The 16,266-nt window shown below is 40.6% G+C and overlaps 1 protein-coding gene across 2 annotated transcripts in view; it reads left to right on the forward strand.

The window, feature by feature from the left end:
- CCAR1 (cell division cycle and apoptosis regulator 1) overlaps positions 1-2,614 on the forward strand; it is a 40,717-nt gene extending 38,103 nt beyond the window's left edge. The window contains exon 25 of one of the 2 annotated variants that reach the window (XM_074958897.1): positions 1,888-2,614. In XM_074958897.1, coding sequence (XP_074814998.1) covers positions 1,888-1,947 — 60 coding nt within the window. In that variant the 3' untranslated portion in view covers positions 1,948-2,614. The remainder of the gene's footprint in view (positions 1-1,887) is intronic. The other variant, XM_074958896.1, reaches the window with a different exon arrangement.
- Positions 2,615-16,266: the final 13,652 nt, after the last annotated feature.

Consider the following 16,266-nt stretch of genomic DNA (forward strand, 5'->3'; position numbering starts at 1 on the left):
GATGAGGGCAGTGGACAAAGTTAGACTTATAAAGGAAAGCTAGCTTCAACTTCATCCATGAAGAGATGGTAGTTTCTCCATAAGTTATTTTCACCACAGAAATGTCTCCGTGGGAGGCCTCACAGAAGCTGCTACTTAGATGTAGTGCTGACTTGTGAATCTCCTACTTTACTCCTGGGGGAATTCTGCACCACTGCACATGAGTTATGTCCCCTGCAGATTTCTTTGCTTCCCTGCAGAAAAATTACTTTTTGATGGGGAAGCAAAGGGAAGCCACAAGAGTGGTCATGTGCCCCTCCCCAGCAGTATGTTTCAGGTGCCCAGGGCAGCTGGCAGAAGGTAAATCACTGAGGCAGGGGTCAGGACTGGGGAATATCCAGCTCCCTACCCTGTGCCAGGCTCAACTGCTAGTCCTGGCTGGGGAGGACGAGACTTCCTCATCCCCTGCCTGGCATCTGGGGCTGGGTCAGACCCACCCCCAAATTTCTTCCCCAGCTGCAGGAAGCTCTGCAAACTCTCCTCACCCCCACTTCCTGCACCCATCACTCCTCAGCTGCAGGGGGAGGGATCCCTATACAGGGAGCTGCTCCCCCACACACCCAATCCCTGTTCATCCAGACCCTCCCGCCGATCTGCATCACCCCAATGAGCCACCCACACCCAGATCCCCACCCCACCGAACCCCAGTCAGTTTCACCTGGATCCCCTACTGCTCCAGCATCTGGACCCTCCACTGAGCCGCAGACACCCCTGCTGAGCTGTCTCCCCCCACACACACATCCAGAGCCCCCCATGCTGAGCCCCAACCATCTTCACCTGGACCCCCCTGCAGAGTCTCATTACCATTGCACCCAGAACCCCCGCAACAAGCCCCTGTGCATCCAGAGCCCTCCTGCACCCGGATCCCCCACTGAGCTGCCCGCACCTAGATTGCCCCAAACAGAACCTTCTCAACCCACACCTGGATTCCCCCATACTAAGCCCCTCCATACTTGGATCCTGCCTTGCTGAGCCTGCCAGCCCACACCTGGTGCATCTAGCATGGAGGGGGGACAGGGTGGGTGTTTCTGGGGCAGCCCAGTCCTTGAGCTGTCAGGGTTGGGTGTAGCCTCACTGCTGAGTCAGTGTCCGGGGTCGGGGAGCTGCACAGTGATCTCCCACCTCTGTGCAGCCAGTGGCCTGTGCTCCCCAGTGCCATGCTGGAGCCTCCACATTTATTTAACAAATACAATTTGCAGAATTGTGCAAAATTTTAAAATATTGTGCGCAAAAATTTTAATTTTTTGGTGCAGAATGCCCTCAGGAGTACTACTTGCAGATGAGAGGAAGATGATCAGTAACTGAATGGACCCAGTCATTTAAAGAAAGTTATTTTTAACTATAATTTACATGTTAAAAACAGCGTCTTAGATCATTAAAACTGAATTTTAAGAATCCAGTGTGCTTTTTACTGTTCATGATTATTTCTTTTTTACATTTTACTTAATTTTAACAATGAAAATAAACAAACCAATTTTGTCAGTTTTACTTTGATTCTCATATACTGGCATGAGGTAACAGAGTTTGGGCTGCAAAACATTCCACTCTAGATGTTTTTGATTTCTTTAAAAAAAAAAAAAAAAAAAATTATGGGGATATTAAACAAGTAATTTAAATAAACCTAATTTTGTGCCTATCTTAATCTGTGGGCCCTTAATTTTTCAGGAAGGAATCGTGTTGCAGCTTAGAAATAATAGTTTTCATAAAACACACCTGACAGTTTAACAAGTAAAACAGTGTACCTTGTTTTCATTGTAATTTTAGGGCCTCTAAATTGGTTTTCAGCTTAGCTTACGGATACTGCTGCTAATGGAACTTACACTACTGCCTTTCCCCCCCTTTTTATAGGATATTGTAAAGAATGAAGATAAAGATCAAAAATCCAAAGAAAATGGAGCAAATGTATGATAAAACTGCTGCTGTTTAGAAGAAAGGTGTTACATAATGTAATATAAATCATGATATCAGAGTGTATGGAAGTGATGCATGTTTGGTTTTTTTAGTAGTATAAATATCTTAGTTCTAAAAAGATGTATAAAGTTTTATGAATGTGAGTCAGCTTCTGAAGATTGCTTGTAATTCATAGCATTCAATTTATTTAGACACTCCTTGAGAGAAAATAATTTTGCATTGCAAAATGTTTTAGGATGAACTTTGTTACAGTTTTAACCCTAATAAAGTTCATCAACTTAATGGACAGTAGCAAGTATTTAATTACCAAATGGTTTTTCATTAAAGTCTAGTGAAATCAAAATGTTCATTATTTATAGAATTGCCATTTTTAGGGTTTTATTTTTATTTGTCTAATTAGTCTTTTTAAATTCAAATATAAATCATACAATAGCATGTGGCTTAATTTTGCAAGTAAAGATTTTTTTTAAAATGCTTGGATTTTTTTACTTGTCATAACTTTCTTTTCCCTTCCAATTGTAATTTTCTCCCCCAAGGCTGCTCCTATTAAAGCCTCACAATATATAGTAGTTCAGATGAATTAAGAAAGCAATAGAAACCCTCTACAGTGTTGGTAGTAGGGCTGTGGGATTTATATGAAAATATACGGGCCTGTTTTAATGTAAGTCATCTGTGTTCCTTTAACTGTTCTTATTTCCCGATTGATATATATATGCTACTTTTTAAATAACAAATGTGGTGTATTAAAATGTATGGTTGGATACCAGGCCAGTGGATGTCATATAATGCTTTATCTGGAGAAAATTTTAAATTGTCTTCTTTAATTGAATTTGACTTCTTTCGTAACTTGTGCAATTCCTTCTAAGATTGAAACAGCCCTACAGAAGAATGGATAACTAAATATTAAATTATAAGGGACAGGACAGTTTTTGTTTTGATGGTAATGGTTGAGGGGGTGTGTGTGTGTGTGTGTGTGTGTGTGTGTGTAAATTACCAGTGATCTAAATTAAAAGTTGACTTGACATCTTTGTCAATGGCAACATATCCAAATATGAAGTATGAGAAATCATAGTTTGGTGCAACTTTTCAGAAAAAAAAAAATAAATAAATAAACGTTGGGGGTAGACAAATTCTTTTTTCTTGCTAGAATGGAGAATTTTAGCCAACTGATTTTATACCTAGATATCCTGAGTAATTAACTACCTTTTAAAAGAATTGAAGTGCCATAATATGTATAAATAACCTACATGAAACTCATGTGGTTCCTTTAAAAAATGCATTAAAATGCCTGAAATTGTTTTGTTTAAAAAAAGTCTTAAATTGGTGCTTTTATCACTTGTTTGTGTTTTGGTTATTTGAAGCCAAACTAGTGCAACGTTCTTAACCATTAAAATAGCATGCAAACCCCCCCCCCCCCCGTTTTGTTTCAATTAAGATGAAATAGTATATGCAACATCTTAATACCTTTTTATTATTTTGTTTTAAAAAACAAAGACCTATAATCAAGACAGGCACTAATTAACTTGCATTAAACACACACACAAAGTGAGTAAAAAAGATGAAAAGTCTATTTCTTCCCTTTTTCAGTGTCAGGTTTTATTTAACAAGGACAATAATGAAATCAATTTTAAAAACAACCTAATGAAATTTTAGTAGACTTTGATAAAAGCTTCACTGGCTAAAATTCTTCTGTGGCTAAAAATAAATGTTCATACTTTTTTACCTTCGTACAGTTTGGCCAATACAGTATATGTCTCGACTGAATTTTAAAACTAAAGATTTTGCACACTATGCTGTCTTAATGAACTGAGGAGAGGGGAAAAAGTCAGTTTTTGTGTAACTTGTTTTAATTTTTTCAAAAGGAGTGTTTTAACAACTGCTATATAGTATCCTAAAAGTTATTAAATCCATGATTGGGGAAGAAAATGGAACCTTCATAAATACCTCAGAAAAGCTAGTTCACTTAAAATCCATCAAGAAAAGACTAAGGTGGTGATGTGGGTAGGGGTGAAACATCTGAGAGAATAATTTACCTTGGACTTCTAGGGTGCTTCTCATGTGAAGACCTGAAAGCACTCACAAACATGAAATCATCAAGCCTTATCTCAGTCCTGTGAGGAAGGCAACACAAGATGGTTGACTTAAAAAGAGAAGCATTGTGTCACTGGCCATAATGGTTATAGTCTTCCCTGTGCTTTGATGTGACCACATCTGTAATAGTGTGAACAGTTCAGGGTACTACTTTACCAGAAAGGAAACTGAAAGGCAAGAAGAATGAAAGACAAATTGTTTGAAGAAAAATTATTGCTGTGTACACAGAGGCTGGCAAAACACTGGAGTCCTGGGGGAGGAAAACTGAGGATGAACAGCAGAAAAATGCTTTCTTCCCTAATCTTTCACCAGAATAATCTTTGTAAGGAAAGCAGTGAAAATTCACCTGTGAATTGAGTTTGCTCAGTTAGACTGGAAACCATGCAAATGTATTGTAGTGAGCAATCCTCAATTATTGGGGAAATGGGTAAGATCCCAACAGTGAGGATTTGGACACATCATCTTCCATTCATTGTAATGGAAGGTGTCTGTTTTGTATACTGTACGCTGGGTAATACCATGAGAGGATCCCATGTTTCTAAAACTAAATTGGCTCTTTATTAAGAGACCTATTTACAAAGATGCTGCAACTGCAGCTACCATTCTAGCAGTGAGCATACAGACTGACTTAATAGTGCCCCTTCTGCAACCTCTGCTCTTCCAGGTTCCATGCAGGTTGCTACGCCTACATTCAATAGTCTGCTTTAAAGTATCTCAGCCATTGTCCTCTGTATCTCTCATTTCTATGATCTTCATCAAGGAGGGTATATCTGCTGAGGCAGACAGGCTGGTAAAAAGTTGATCCATGGGTAGGCCTCATTTTGAAAGAGAGAGAGACACACACACACAGCTTTAAAGAATGTCTGAAATCCTCAAGCTGTCTGAAATCGTTTATCAACAGGTTCCAATTACTGAAAATCCAGTTCATTTGAAGTTCTGGGCAGTTTCTAGAAGAAATTTTCACATTCCAAAGCAGTAAATCTAAAGAGACTCTTGCTCTGGGAAGCAGGATAAATCTGGGTCAGTATTACGGTGACCAGATGTCCCGATTTTTGGGTCTTTTTCTTATATAGGCTCCTATTATCCCACACCCCCTGTCCCGATTTTTCACACTTGCTGTCTGGTCCCCCTAGTCAGTATGGTGATGCAGCAGTCCAGCAGAGGGAGTCTGAGCCCCACAGAAAGGGATATGTCTGATTAGCCTCCATTATGAATTTGAATGAGCAAATTTAACTCTTGAGTAAGGTCCACGCTAGTGGATGTCTGTGTATGATAAAAGAATTCTGAATGTTCAGTATTTTAATACTGAGATATAAGCAAAGTGCACTAGAATAAAACTCAGCTTACTTGTACTATACACTTATTGCAATAAGGAAATTGTAAACATGCATAATTTTCATCTGTAAGGCCACAGTTGTATATACACAAAAATAACTTGTGAACAGTTGCCTTTGGCCTACACATTTTGGAGGTTCAGAGGTACACAGAAATAAAATGGAGGAGAGAGAAAAGCTGAGCTGCAGTAGAAGGGGACAAAGACAAGTGAAGACAGCACATGGATGGGGACTTGCATGTTGGAAGCCATGACGGTGACTTTAAACCACATTTTTGTCCTTGATTCTACTGATATACTCTGTCTCAATGCTTGTGCAGCACCACAACAGACTGCTGCGTGTGGGTGACTGTTGCCGCTTTCCTTACACCCTTCAGCCTTTGGGACTGTAGGCATGCTATTTATGGGTAGGTCCTGTGTATTTTGTGATTCCATGCTGCAAAGTTCACTCTTTGATGTGGAATTGTGCTACAGAAATAAGATTGGAAGATAATCTAAAAAATATGATCTGACTAAACAAATACAGAGCTGAGTCTGCAGATGGATTGTAACTACTGCTCTGAGTAGTGAACTTCCCATTCACACTCTAAGGTGAACTAATCCTGACCCTTGAGAAATGACTTTAATATGAATAACTGTTTCACTGCTGATTGGTTGATCAGAAACATTCAGGTAATATATAAAATATATTAAAATTGTACATATTTTTATTATTGCCCCCTCCCACTTTTTGGCTTTGGGAGCAAAAAAAAAAAATGGAACTAACGTGACATGCCTGTCGTTCTGATTACTTTGTTTCTGTTCTATTCTGTTCCTCCTCCTTCCTCTATTTTTTCTTTTTAGAGTGTAAGTTTTCCATGATAGGGACATTCATTCAGCACTTGGGGGCGGGTGGGGGGGAAGGGCCTTGACTGAGGCCTCTCAATGGTATGTCTGTGCTGTATTGTGGACCCAAGCTTGTGGAGTCAGTATTTCAAAGCCCATGATTGAATGTCCACGCTGCATTGTAAACCCAGGTTTATAATTTCTGGACACAGGTCTCTGAACCATACTGCACTATGTGGACCTTCTGACTCACGTTTGGGGCTTGAGCTGCACCCACCTGTAAAATGACAGGGCTTGGATCAGAGTCTCAGCAGCACTTAGACTTTGACTCACCCCCACAGATGCGTCCTAGAACTTGAGTATTTGCTAAGCCTGAGTCAGATGGATTTGCGTGTGGATGGTTGGGAGGTTTGGGCTCAAACCTGAGTCTGAGCCTGGGTTTACAGTGCTGTGTAGACATATTCAAAGTACTACTATAATAAAAATAGTATAAATAATAAATGCCTCTTTGCCAGTTGCCAAAACCTCCAGCTTTCCCCCAACAAACTTCTACAATAGAGTTGATATAGTTATCTATATAAAAATCTGTTTCATTGAAATCATTACAGTAAAATAGTTCTAATATCAAAACATGTTGTGCTGAATGTATTATTATTTAATTTAATATCTTCCATAAAGTACGTGTAACATTGTCTATGGTCATCCTGATGTTTTTCAGAACTTGATGACTATTTTGCTGCTGTTTGAGTCAGGATCTGGAATGCAGAAAACCAATTTTTCTTTTTTCTTGCTAGACTTTGTTAAATCTTTGCTATCTTTAGCAGATGTAACATAGGAATAATCCATATTATATATAGTTAAGGATGTGAAGAAAATGTAGGGGGCTTATGAGGAACGAGAAGTGAAGGCAATTCCCTTTTTCCCCCCTTCCTCCCCCCAAAAAATAGCTGTATGTATATTTCAGCAATCCCCTGCACCAATAACTTGACAATTAATAATACAATTAATAGTTCAGTTCTCCTCTTCATCCTGCTTTCCAAAAACAGTACAGAAAAATACTGATCATCTGATTTGCTTGCTTAGTATTTGCTGCCATTCAGTTTTTGGCCCTCGATGACAGGTTATTAGCTTGAACAAATAATAGTTTGATACTACAACAAACAACTGTCTCATACTGCAGGTGTTCATGTAGCATTTCACCATGCCATATGTAGAGTTTGTGAAGCACACAACAAGCAACAATAACTGGAAATAGAATTCAGATTACTATCACTTCTATCTGAGTACTTGCATCGCCCCATCATTGCTGTATTTGAGCACTTTCCTTATACTCTGTACTGGAAATAATGAAATCACTCTTCTTTGGCAGCCTGTATGAGAACTCACTTGATTAGTTTAGATGTTGGTGTGGGAGAGTGGGTGTGGTGTGTGATGAATGTATGAGTTGCAGTAATCAAGCATGGAGATCATAAATGCATGGATTACACTGGCCATGTCTGTGCCTGATAAATGAGCGCAATCTTCTGGCCAGTCATGGATTAAAGTGAAGTTGGTTTGGTATTGGGGGGGGGGGGGGGGCTGTTTTTTGTTTTGTTTGTTTTGCTACCATGGCTGTTTGAGGATGCAACAGCACTGAGGATTCTAAAAGAACTTCAAGGCTGCTCTCTGATTTAGCAATGGGAGGGCAGATGCATTTGATAGTAGGAGAAATTAATATCTAGCTCTTTTCATCATTAGATCTCAAAGGGCTTTACAAAGGAGGTAAGTTTAATTATCCCCAATTTACAGATGGGGAAACTGGCATAGAGTGGTGAATTGCCTTCCCAAGGTCAACCAGTAGGCCAGTGCCAGAGCTAGGACTAGAAACTATCTGCTAGGCTACATTGCACTGCTAGAGTGTAGGTGTTCTTCAGATTATTTCTCTTTTCTTACCAACATCATCTTTGTCTTGTTTTGGTTCAATTTTAGTCAGCTGATTTTCATCCAGATGCAGATCTCGGCTACCCACTGAGAAAAATGGGGGATGGTGCTGCTTGCATTTATACATTCTGGTAAACAGAGCATGTAATACCATCTGCAATAGTGCCATCTAGTGACACTAATATTATTTACAAGGGGAACTGTTGCCCTGTTTAGATACCTAACTCCTAGAATCAAGTCAAAATGAGGAACTAGTGTAGTCAGCCATAATCTTGATAATTTTGCTTAACTTTTTAAATATTGTTAACATTTAGCTTGAAGTGTTTTTCAGATTTCACTTTTGGCATCAGTATCTAATGTCTTAACAGAAGGGTTCTTAATTCAACATCTGCAGGCACCACATGTCCTAGGACTAACTTCAAAGCATGCAATAAAAGTTTTAATTTTCCTCTTTATTGGGCTACTGCAGTTTCATTATTATTAACACGTGTTTTTTATTAACAAGTTTCCTTTCCACTTCAATGCTTTTTGAGTGCTGAAATTGTTTGGATTAATTTAGGTTTTATTAGAATTGAAAGTTCCTATATTGGTTATTTTAAATTAATATTTTCAGTCAGTCAGACCATGCTCGAGGAGCAATACTAAAAGATGGTATTCTGTTGCATAAAAGAGTCTATAGAAACTAAATTATCGTTATCTTAAAGAATTAATATATTACTTCATTAGAAAGGTTATAGGTTTACAAGTATCCTTTCTGTATTGATGTCTTATCGCACCGTCACCATATCTGGGGCTGTATAGAACACGAGTCGGTCCCTGTCCTGAGAAGCTTTCATTCTAAAAGAGGTAGTGTGACATTTTGGGCTTCACCCAGGCCAGTTAAGGGATTCGGTCACCATCTGCTGCATATCTTTTGGCTGTGTAGTTGTGGTCCAGAGCTCTGACTGTAGCAGCCTATCGGCAGCCCACAAGCCTCACCCTGTCTTTGCCCGACCTGATAACTCCTTGCAGGCTGACCTTAGTACTCTTCCAGCCCTGAATTCACCTCAAAATTGTCCTATTGCAAGAACCACCAATCCCTCTCACTGGACCCTCAGAGAGAGGGTGTTAAGTTCTCTGCCTTTACTGTTGTAAAAACTTTAGCAAAAAGAAAGAGTACTTGTGGCACCTTAGAGACTAACCAATTTATTTGAGCATAAGCTTTCGTGAGCCAGAGCTCACTTCATCGGATGCATACTGTGGAAAGTACAGAAAATCTTTTTATACATACAAAGCATGAAAAAATGGATGTTTACCACTACAGAAGGTTTTCTCATTCCCCACCCCACTCTCCTGTTGGTAATAGCTTATCTAAAGTGATCACTCTCCTTACAATGTGTATGATAATCAAGTTGGGCCATTTCCAGCACAAATCCAGGGTTTAACAAGAAGGTCTTGGGGGGGGGGGGGTAGGAAAAAACAAGGGGAAATAGGTTACCTTGCATAATGACTTAGCCACTCCCAGTCTCTATTCAAGCCTAAGTTAATTGTATCCAATTTGCAAATGAATTCCAATTCAACAGTCTCTCGCTGGAGTCTGGTTTTGAAGTTTTTTTGTTGTAATATCGCAACTTTCATGTCTGTAATTGCGTGACCAAAGAGACTGAAGTGTTCTCCGACTGGTTTATGAATGTTATAATTCTTGACATCTGATTTGTGTCCATTTATTCTTTTACATAGAGACTGTCCAGTTTGACCAATGTACATGCCAGAGGGGCATTGCTGGCACATGATGGCATATATCACATTGGTGGATGCGCAGGTGAACGAGCCTCTGATAGTGTGGCTGATGTTATTAGGCCCTGTGATGATGTCCCCTGAATAGATATGTGGGCACAGTTGGCAACGGGCTTTGTTGCAAGGATAGGTTCCTGGGTTAGTGGTTCTGTTGTGTGGTATGTGGTTGCTGGTGAGTATTTGCTTCAGGTTGGGGGGCTGTCTGTAGGCAAGGACTGGCCTGTCTCCTGAGATTTGTGAGAGTGTTGGATCATCCTTCAGGATAGGTTGTAGATCCTTAATAATGCATTGGAGGGATTTTAGTTGGGGGCTGAAGGTGACGGCTAGTGGCGTTCTGTTCTTTTCTCTGTTAGGCCTGTCCTGTAGTAGGAGAGTTCTGGGAACTCTTCTGGCTCTATCAATCTCTTTAGTTTAGTTTAGTTGTAAACAACTTTAGTGTTGTAAAACACTCCGTTAACTTTCTAGAAGCACACATTTTACTGAACTTACATAGTACTGATGCTTTATAATGAAAGCAAAACAAGTTTATGAACAAAAGAGTGTGGGTTAAATGATGCCAAGTAAAAGAGATAAAGGAAAGTGCATAAGTGCATAAAGGAAAGTGCAGCTTCAGGATATGTTTGTGACTTTAGGGATACTTAACCTAGTATTTGATAAGCCCTTTGCAGGGAACTGCTATATCAGAACTCAGTTTCACACAAAGATCATTTACTTTTTTTTGCTGATCAAGTGTTGCATGATTTAGCAATTTGTGATATTTTTAAACTAGTGAAAGGGTTTTTTTATTTTTAGAAATTGAATATTTGGTTTAAGATTACCAAAAAAAAATCTGCAGATTAATCGCTGACTGACCATTCCTCTAGTCCTAAAGTTACAGAGCAAAAGGTTGCAATAAATTAGTTTTTACAGTTTTAGGGCTGGGGAGGCAGTGGATAATCCCTAAAATGTTCTCTTCAAGCTGCCTGGATAGAAGTTACACAACCTTCATAGTAAATTAGAGGATTTTTGAGAGAGTCCACTGATATCAAGCACAATGAGGGTACTGGACTGGAAGCTTAGTGCTGGAGATGAAAGAGTGTTGAAAGCTACATGCCATAGCTGCTAGAAAAAAAAAATTAGGGCACTAAAAATTATGCCAAGGTTCTGCCATAGGAGACAACTAACAAAGTTTCTTTAAGCCAGTGCTGCATATCCAGAGTATCTGATGAATTATTGTTCCTGGACAGACATGATAGAAGCATGAGGTGCTTGTGGTAAATGCTGAGAGCATCATTTAGATTAATGATTACAACAAAAAGTGACAATAGCATCTAAGAAGTTGCATTTTCTGTATGAAGACTATTTGTGAAACCTTAATTTCTGCGTCCACTTTTGTTTTTTATTATAGAGAAACTATTTGGGGGGGGAGAACTCCAACTGAATCACAAAGTAGCCCTTGTGAGATCATAGCAAAAGCTTTGTTATACTATAGGCAAGAGAATGCCTCAACGTTCAGAGGAAGAAATACTTTGGCAATTAAAATGCTTGATTGTGTTTTCTTGTCTTATTAAAGCCAATTCTCTATATTTTCCCTGCGTAGGTGCCAGATACTTCCTGAAAGCCAATCACTGCACAAAATGAAACCAATGAACCAGGAAAGTTGTCTCTTCTTACTGTTTACTTTTGTTTCATTTGCTTTTTACATTTTTAAAGGAAAGTATCTTACTCTTAAAACATACCCATTTTCACATCCTGACTTAAGTTTTTTATATTATTTTCTTTCTGTCATGCTGTGGTCCCTCCTTACACACGTTGACTCCCATTTAGCCTTGCTGCTTAAATCCCAAATATCACTGATACATTTGGGTTTACTTTGAGAAAATAGACTTCACTTTATTTATAGTTCTGAGTGGTTTTTTCCCCCCTACAGGTACATCAAAGTTGCTGTCCTTAATTTTAAGCTCTTTGTCCCTAAGGCTTGTCCATGTTTTCAAAGACGAGATAATACACAAAGTAATGTAATTATCAAACTACAAATCTGTTCATTTCAAGATGTATGTATTCTTGAAGATATGGGATCTATCATAGAAGAATCTACTTACTTATTCTTCCGCAAGTGGAATCTGACATCAGTAGTAGAAGATTAGTCCATATGGTTCCAATAACAGGTCCTCAGAAACCATTGTGAAAAACCTGCCGGTACTATTAGTGTGATACTTTTAAATTTGTAGAATGTATTGATTTCTTACCACTGTGCCTTTAGTGCCTATCCTAATCATAGCACAATGCTCATATATAGTTAAAATAACCCAAATTTAGGAAGACTGAATAGATCAGGGAATTAGGACTTGTCTGGCTCCTTTGCTTCTAGGTCACCAGTTAAAATCCAAACCAGTTTTGAGCATGACCAAAAGTTGTAATTCTATGGCTGTAGAGACCAGGGCCTGAATGTGAGTGGGTCTCAGTCCAGCTCCTGGATGACAGCTGACCACTTTTACAAAAGCTACCAGCACACCTGGCCCCTTCACAAGGAGATGGGCAACAGAAAGGAGAATGGGGCACTAGGGCTCACTTTTCCTCTCCATCCCAAACTAGGAAGCCATTCTAGGAATACTGCTTCTCCCACTCCCCATACTCCATAAACAGCATCAGCATTCTTCCAGGACTAGTCTACAAGAGGCCCAATCTCATCAGGCGTAGTCACCAGCAACATTAGCCTCTGTATTGTTTTGCTGTCCTTCTGACACCATCTGCTCCAGGAGATAGCCTGGCCTGTTCCTCTTGCCCTACTAAAAAAAAACCCTAAAAATCTCTGCCAGAACCTGTCTCCAACTTCTAGGCCACATGGCAGTGGCCACGGTCGTGGCCATGCATGCAAGATTACACATGTAATGCCTTCAGGCTTGGCTCTGTACAGTATATCTTCCTCCAAACACAGCCTCCACAAACTCTTATCCATGCCAATGTGAGACAAGAACTCACTACTGTGGTGGACACAGCCCAACAATGACTGTGTCGGAGTTCCTTTCCTCCAACAAACACCGACTATGATCTTAACCAATGCCTCCCTAATTGGTTGGGAAGCACATCTCCACAATCACACAGTGCAGGGCAGACTATCATTAATAGAATCCACCCTACACATCCATCTCCTAGAGCTATGAGCTGTCTGCAACTCCTGTTGACGTTTCTTACCTCTTCTCAAACATCATACCATCAGAATAATGACTGACAATCTTGCCTGCGTTTTTTACATCAACAGGCAGGGTGGAGCAAGGTCCCACTCTTTATGCTCGGCGGCACTTAAACTATGGAACTGGTTGTATCCAGAACAACATCTCAATTTTAGCAGCATTCCTCCCTGGACACCAGAACACCACTGCAGACACATTGAGCAGGAGGATCTCCCACAATCACAAGTGGAAACTGGGCATGCAAACACTTCAACTCATCTTCAACTGCTGGGGCCACCCTACCATAGATCTGTTTGCCACTCAATGCAACACCTATTGCCCTCAATTCTGTTCCACAGCAGGACTGGGAGACGCATTCCCCATAACATGAGATGCACCACTCCTTTATGCCTTCCCTCACTTTCCCTTCCTATTCCAAGTACTTCACAAGATACAGGAGGACCAAGCTTATGTCATATTCATAGCTCCAACATGACCATAGCAGGTCTGGTATACTTATCTCCTCCACATGATGGTATACCAACCACTCTCTCTCCATCTCACACCGCAGCTCCTTTCACAGGACACATCCTCCATTACAACCCATCCATACTCCACCTCAAAGCCTGGCTCCTCCATGGATTCAGAAGTAACCTGTTTGGACACAGTCAAACAGATAGTTTTGAATAGTAGGTGTGACACCACCAGACGTACTTAGGCGCACAAATGGACTAGATTTCACGGCTGGTGCGCCTCCCACCAAGGTGATGCAGCATGTACTCTGCTACCGCTTATCCTGGACTACACCTTAAATAGACAGGATTATCCACAAGCTCCATTCGGGTACACTTGGCGGCAATCACTACCTTTCACTGCCCTATAAACGATCATTCCATCTTTGCACATCCACTCACAAAATGTTTTCTGAAGGGTCTTCAAAAGCTTTATGCTCATATCTGAGACCCAACCCCTGTCTGGGACCTTGTCCTCCTACATTCCTTGACTAGACCCCCCCTTTGAACCAATGGCAACTTGTTCTTATATGCAGCTATCAATGAAAACGGCCTTGTTGCCATCCCTTCTGCCCAGTGAGTTGGTGAAACAGTGGCCCTTATGGCATATCCACCTTACACATTGTTTTATAAAGACAAAGTTACGCTATGCCCACATCCAAGATTTCTGCCCAAGGTCCCAACATCTTTCCATCTCAACCAATGAATACACTTTCCTTGTTTCTTCCTGAAGCCTCACAGCAAACAACAGGAAGCAGCTCTACACATCCTAGACATGAGACAAGCATTAGCCTTTTACTTAGACAGGACTAAACCTTTCCAAAAATCACCATACTTATTCCTCTCCACCACCAAAAGATCCAGAGGCACTGCTATCGCTAAATAACGCCTTTCAAAGCAGATTTCGCAGTGTATACATTTATCCTATGCTAGACAACCTCCTACCTCAATCAGAGCACGTTTCACACCCTCATTATCCACCTTAATAGCCTTTCTGGATAATGTCCCCATTGATGAAATTTGCAAAGCAGCTACATGGGCATCAACTGACACTTTTGTCTATCACTAAGCTATTACACACAAAGCCACAACGGACACTCTCCTAGGACATGCTGTCCTATCATAGACACCCAATGTCACTCCGAAACCCTAGCCTTCCAATTAGGGACACTGCTTTCTAATCACCTAAAAGTGGAGAACCCAGGTCAATAGGTGGACCATGGGCCAAAGCCAGACCGCCAGACCTTTTTCAACAGTCCCCAAAATCTTTTCATTTACTTATTATTATTATTATTTTTATTATTTATTATTATTTTCTATGGATGCTGGACCTTGACTATATCTTTGACCAAGAAATTTGGACCTTGACAAAAAATAATTGACAATCCCTACGATATGGACATCACTTGAAGATGAAGAGAAGGTTACTCACCCTGTGCAGTAAAGGAGGTTCTTTGAGATGTGTGTCCCTATGGGTGCTCCACTACCCTTTCTCCTCCCCTCTGCTTCAGAGTCAAACATACTGTGACGTTCCTCTCTGGTGTTATCTGGACCGGTGATTGGCCAGGTCACTCCAATCCTTGACTGTAGGAGCCAGACTCTGCTCTGCTGTGAGAACCCCCAGTCCTGGGCTGTTCACGCACAGCCTCTGGCATGTAAGCTGCTCCCAGGTACTTGCAACCAAATGACACTAGCCAATTCCTCCCATCACAGACACAACCCTAGGAACCTCCATCTTGCAGTGTCCAGTTATGCCCACTCGATGCTGCAAGCTTATATGAGTTAGTCATCTATTTCTTTGTTAAGTTGTGTACCAGGCTTGTTATCCCAAGGGGAGCCTCTGTTGTGCTTCAAACCAAATGCACTGCTTCAGGTAGAATAAACAAACAAATTTATTAACTATAAAGATAGATTTTAAGTGATTATAAGTCAAAAGATAAGTCAGATTTGGTCAAATGAAATAAAAGCAAAATGCATTCTAAGCAGATCTTAACACTTTCAGTGCCCTTACAAATTTAGATGCTTCTCACTACAGGCTGGCTGGTTGCTCTTCAGCCAGGCTCTCCCCTGTGATCAGAGCTTCAGTCGCTTGGTGTGGTGTTTGTAGATGTAGGTGGAAGAGAGAGGAAGAGCATGGCAAATGTCTCTCCCTTTTAACATGTCCTTTCTTCCCTCTTGGCTTTGCTCCCCCACTTCAGAGTCAGGTGAGCATTACCTCATTGCAGTTCCAAACTGACCAAAGGAAGGGGGGTGATTCCCTCCAGAGCCTAACAGATTCTTTTGTTGCTGCCTAGGCCAGTGTCCTTTGTTCCTGTGAGGCTGGGCTGGGTTTGTTCCATACCTGCCCTGATGAGGTGTGAACTGCCTCTCTGCTCTTGGAAAGTTTTTGACTGGGCTTGCTTTAAGCCATGAGGATACATTTTCAGTCTCATAACTATATATATATATATGTATGACAATATAACCTATAACATTACTGTAACAATTACTATAACACCCCTATAACAACCATGCTTTGAAGCCTTCTGAAGACACCCGACATGACAAACTTTGCATTGGATACCACACAATCATTTTACAAGGCTGAACATGGGGGTGCTGGGTGTTCCCCTGAGGTACAGAGCATCACACATCACACATACATTCTGCAGCAGAGAAGGAACTGGGGCAGTCGGACCACAGAGCACTATATGTCCCATTCACAGCA

Source organism: Natator depressus, chromosome 7 (assembly GCF_965152275.1).
Source record: "Natator depressus isolate rNatDep1 chromosome 7, rNatDep2.hap1, whole genome shotgun sequence".
NCBI classification, from domain to species: Eukaryota; Metazoa; Chordata; order Testudines; family Cheloniidae; genus Natator; species Natator depressus.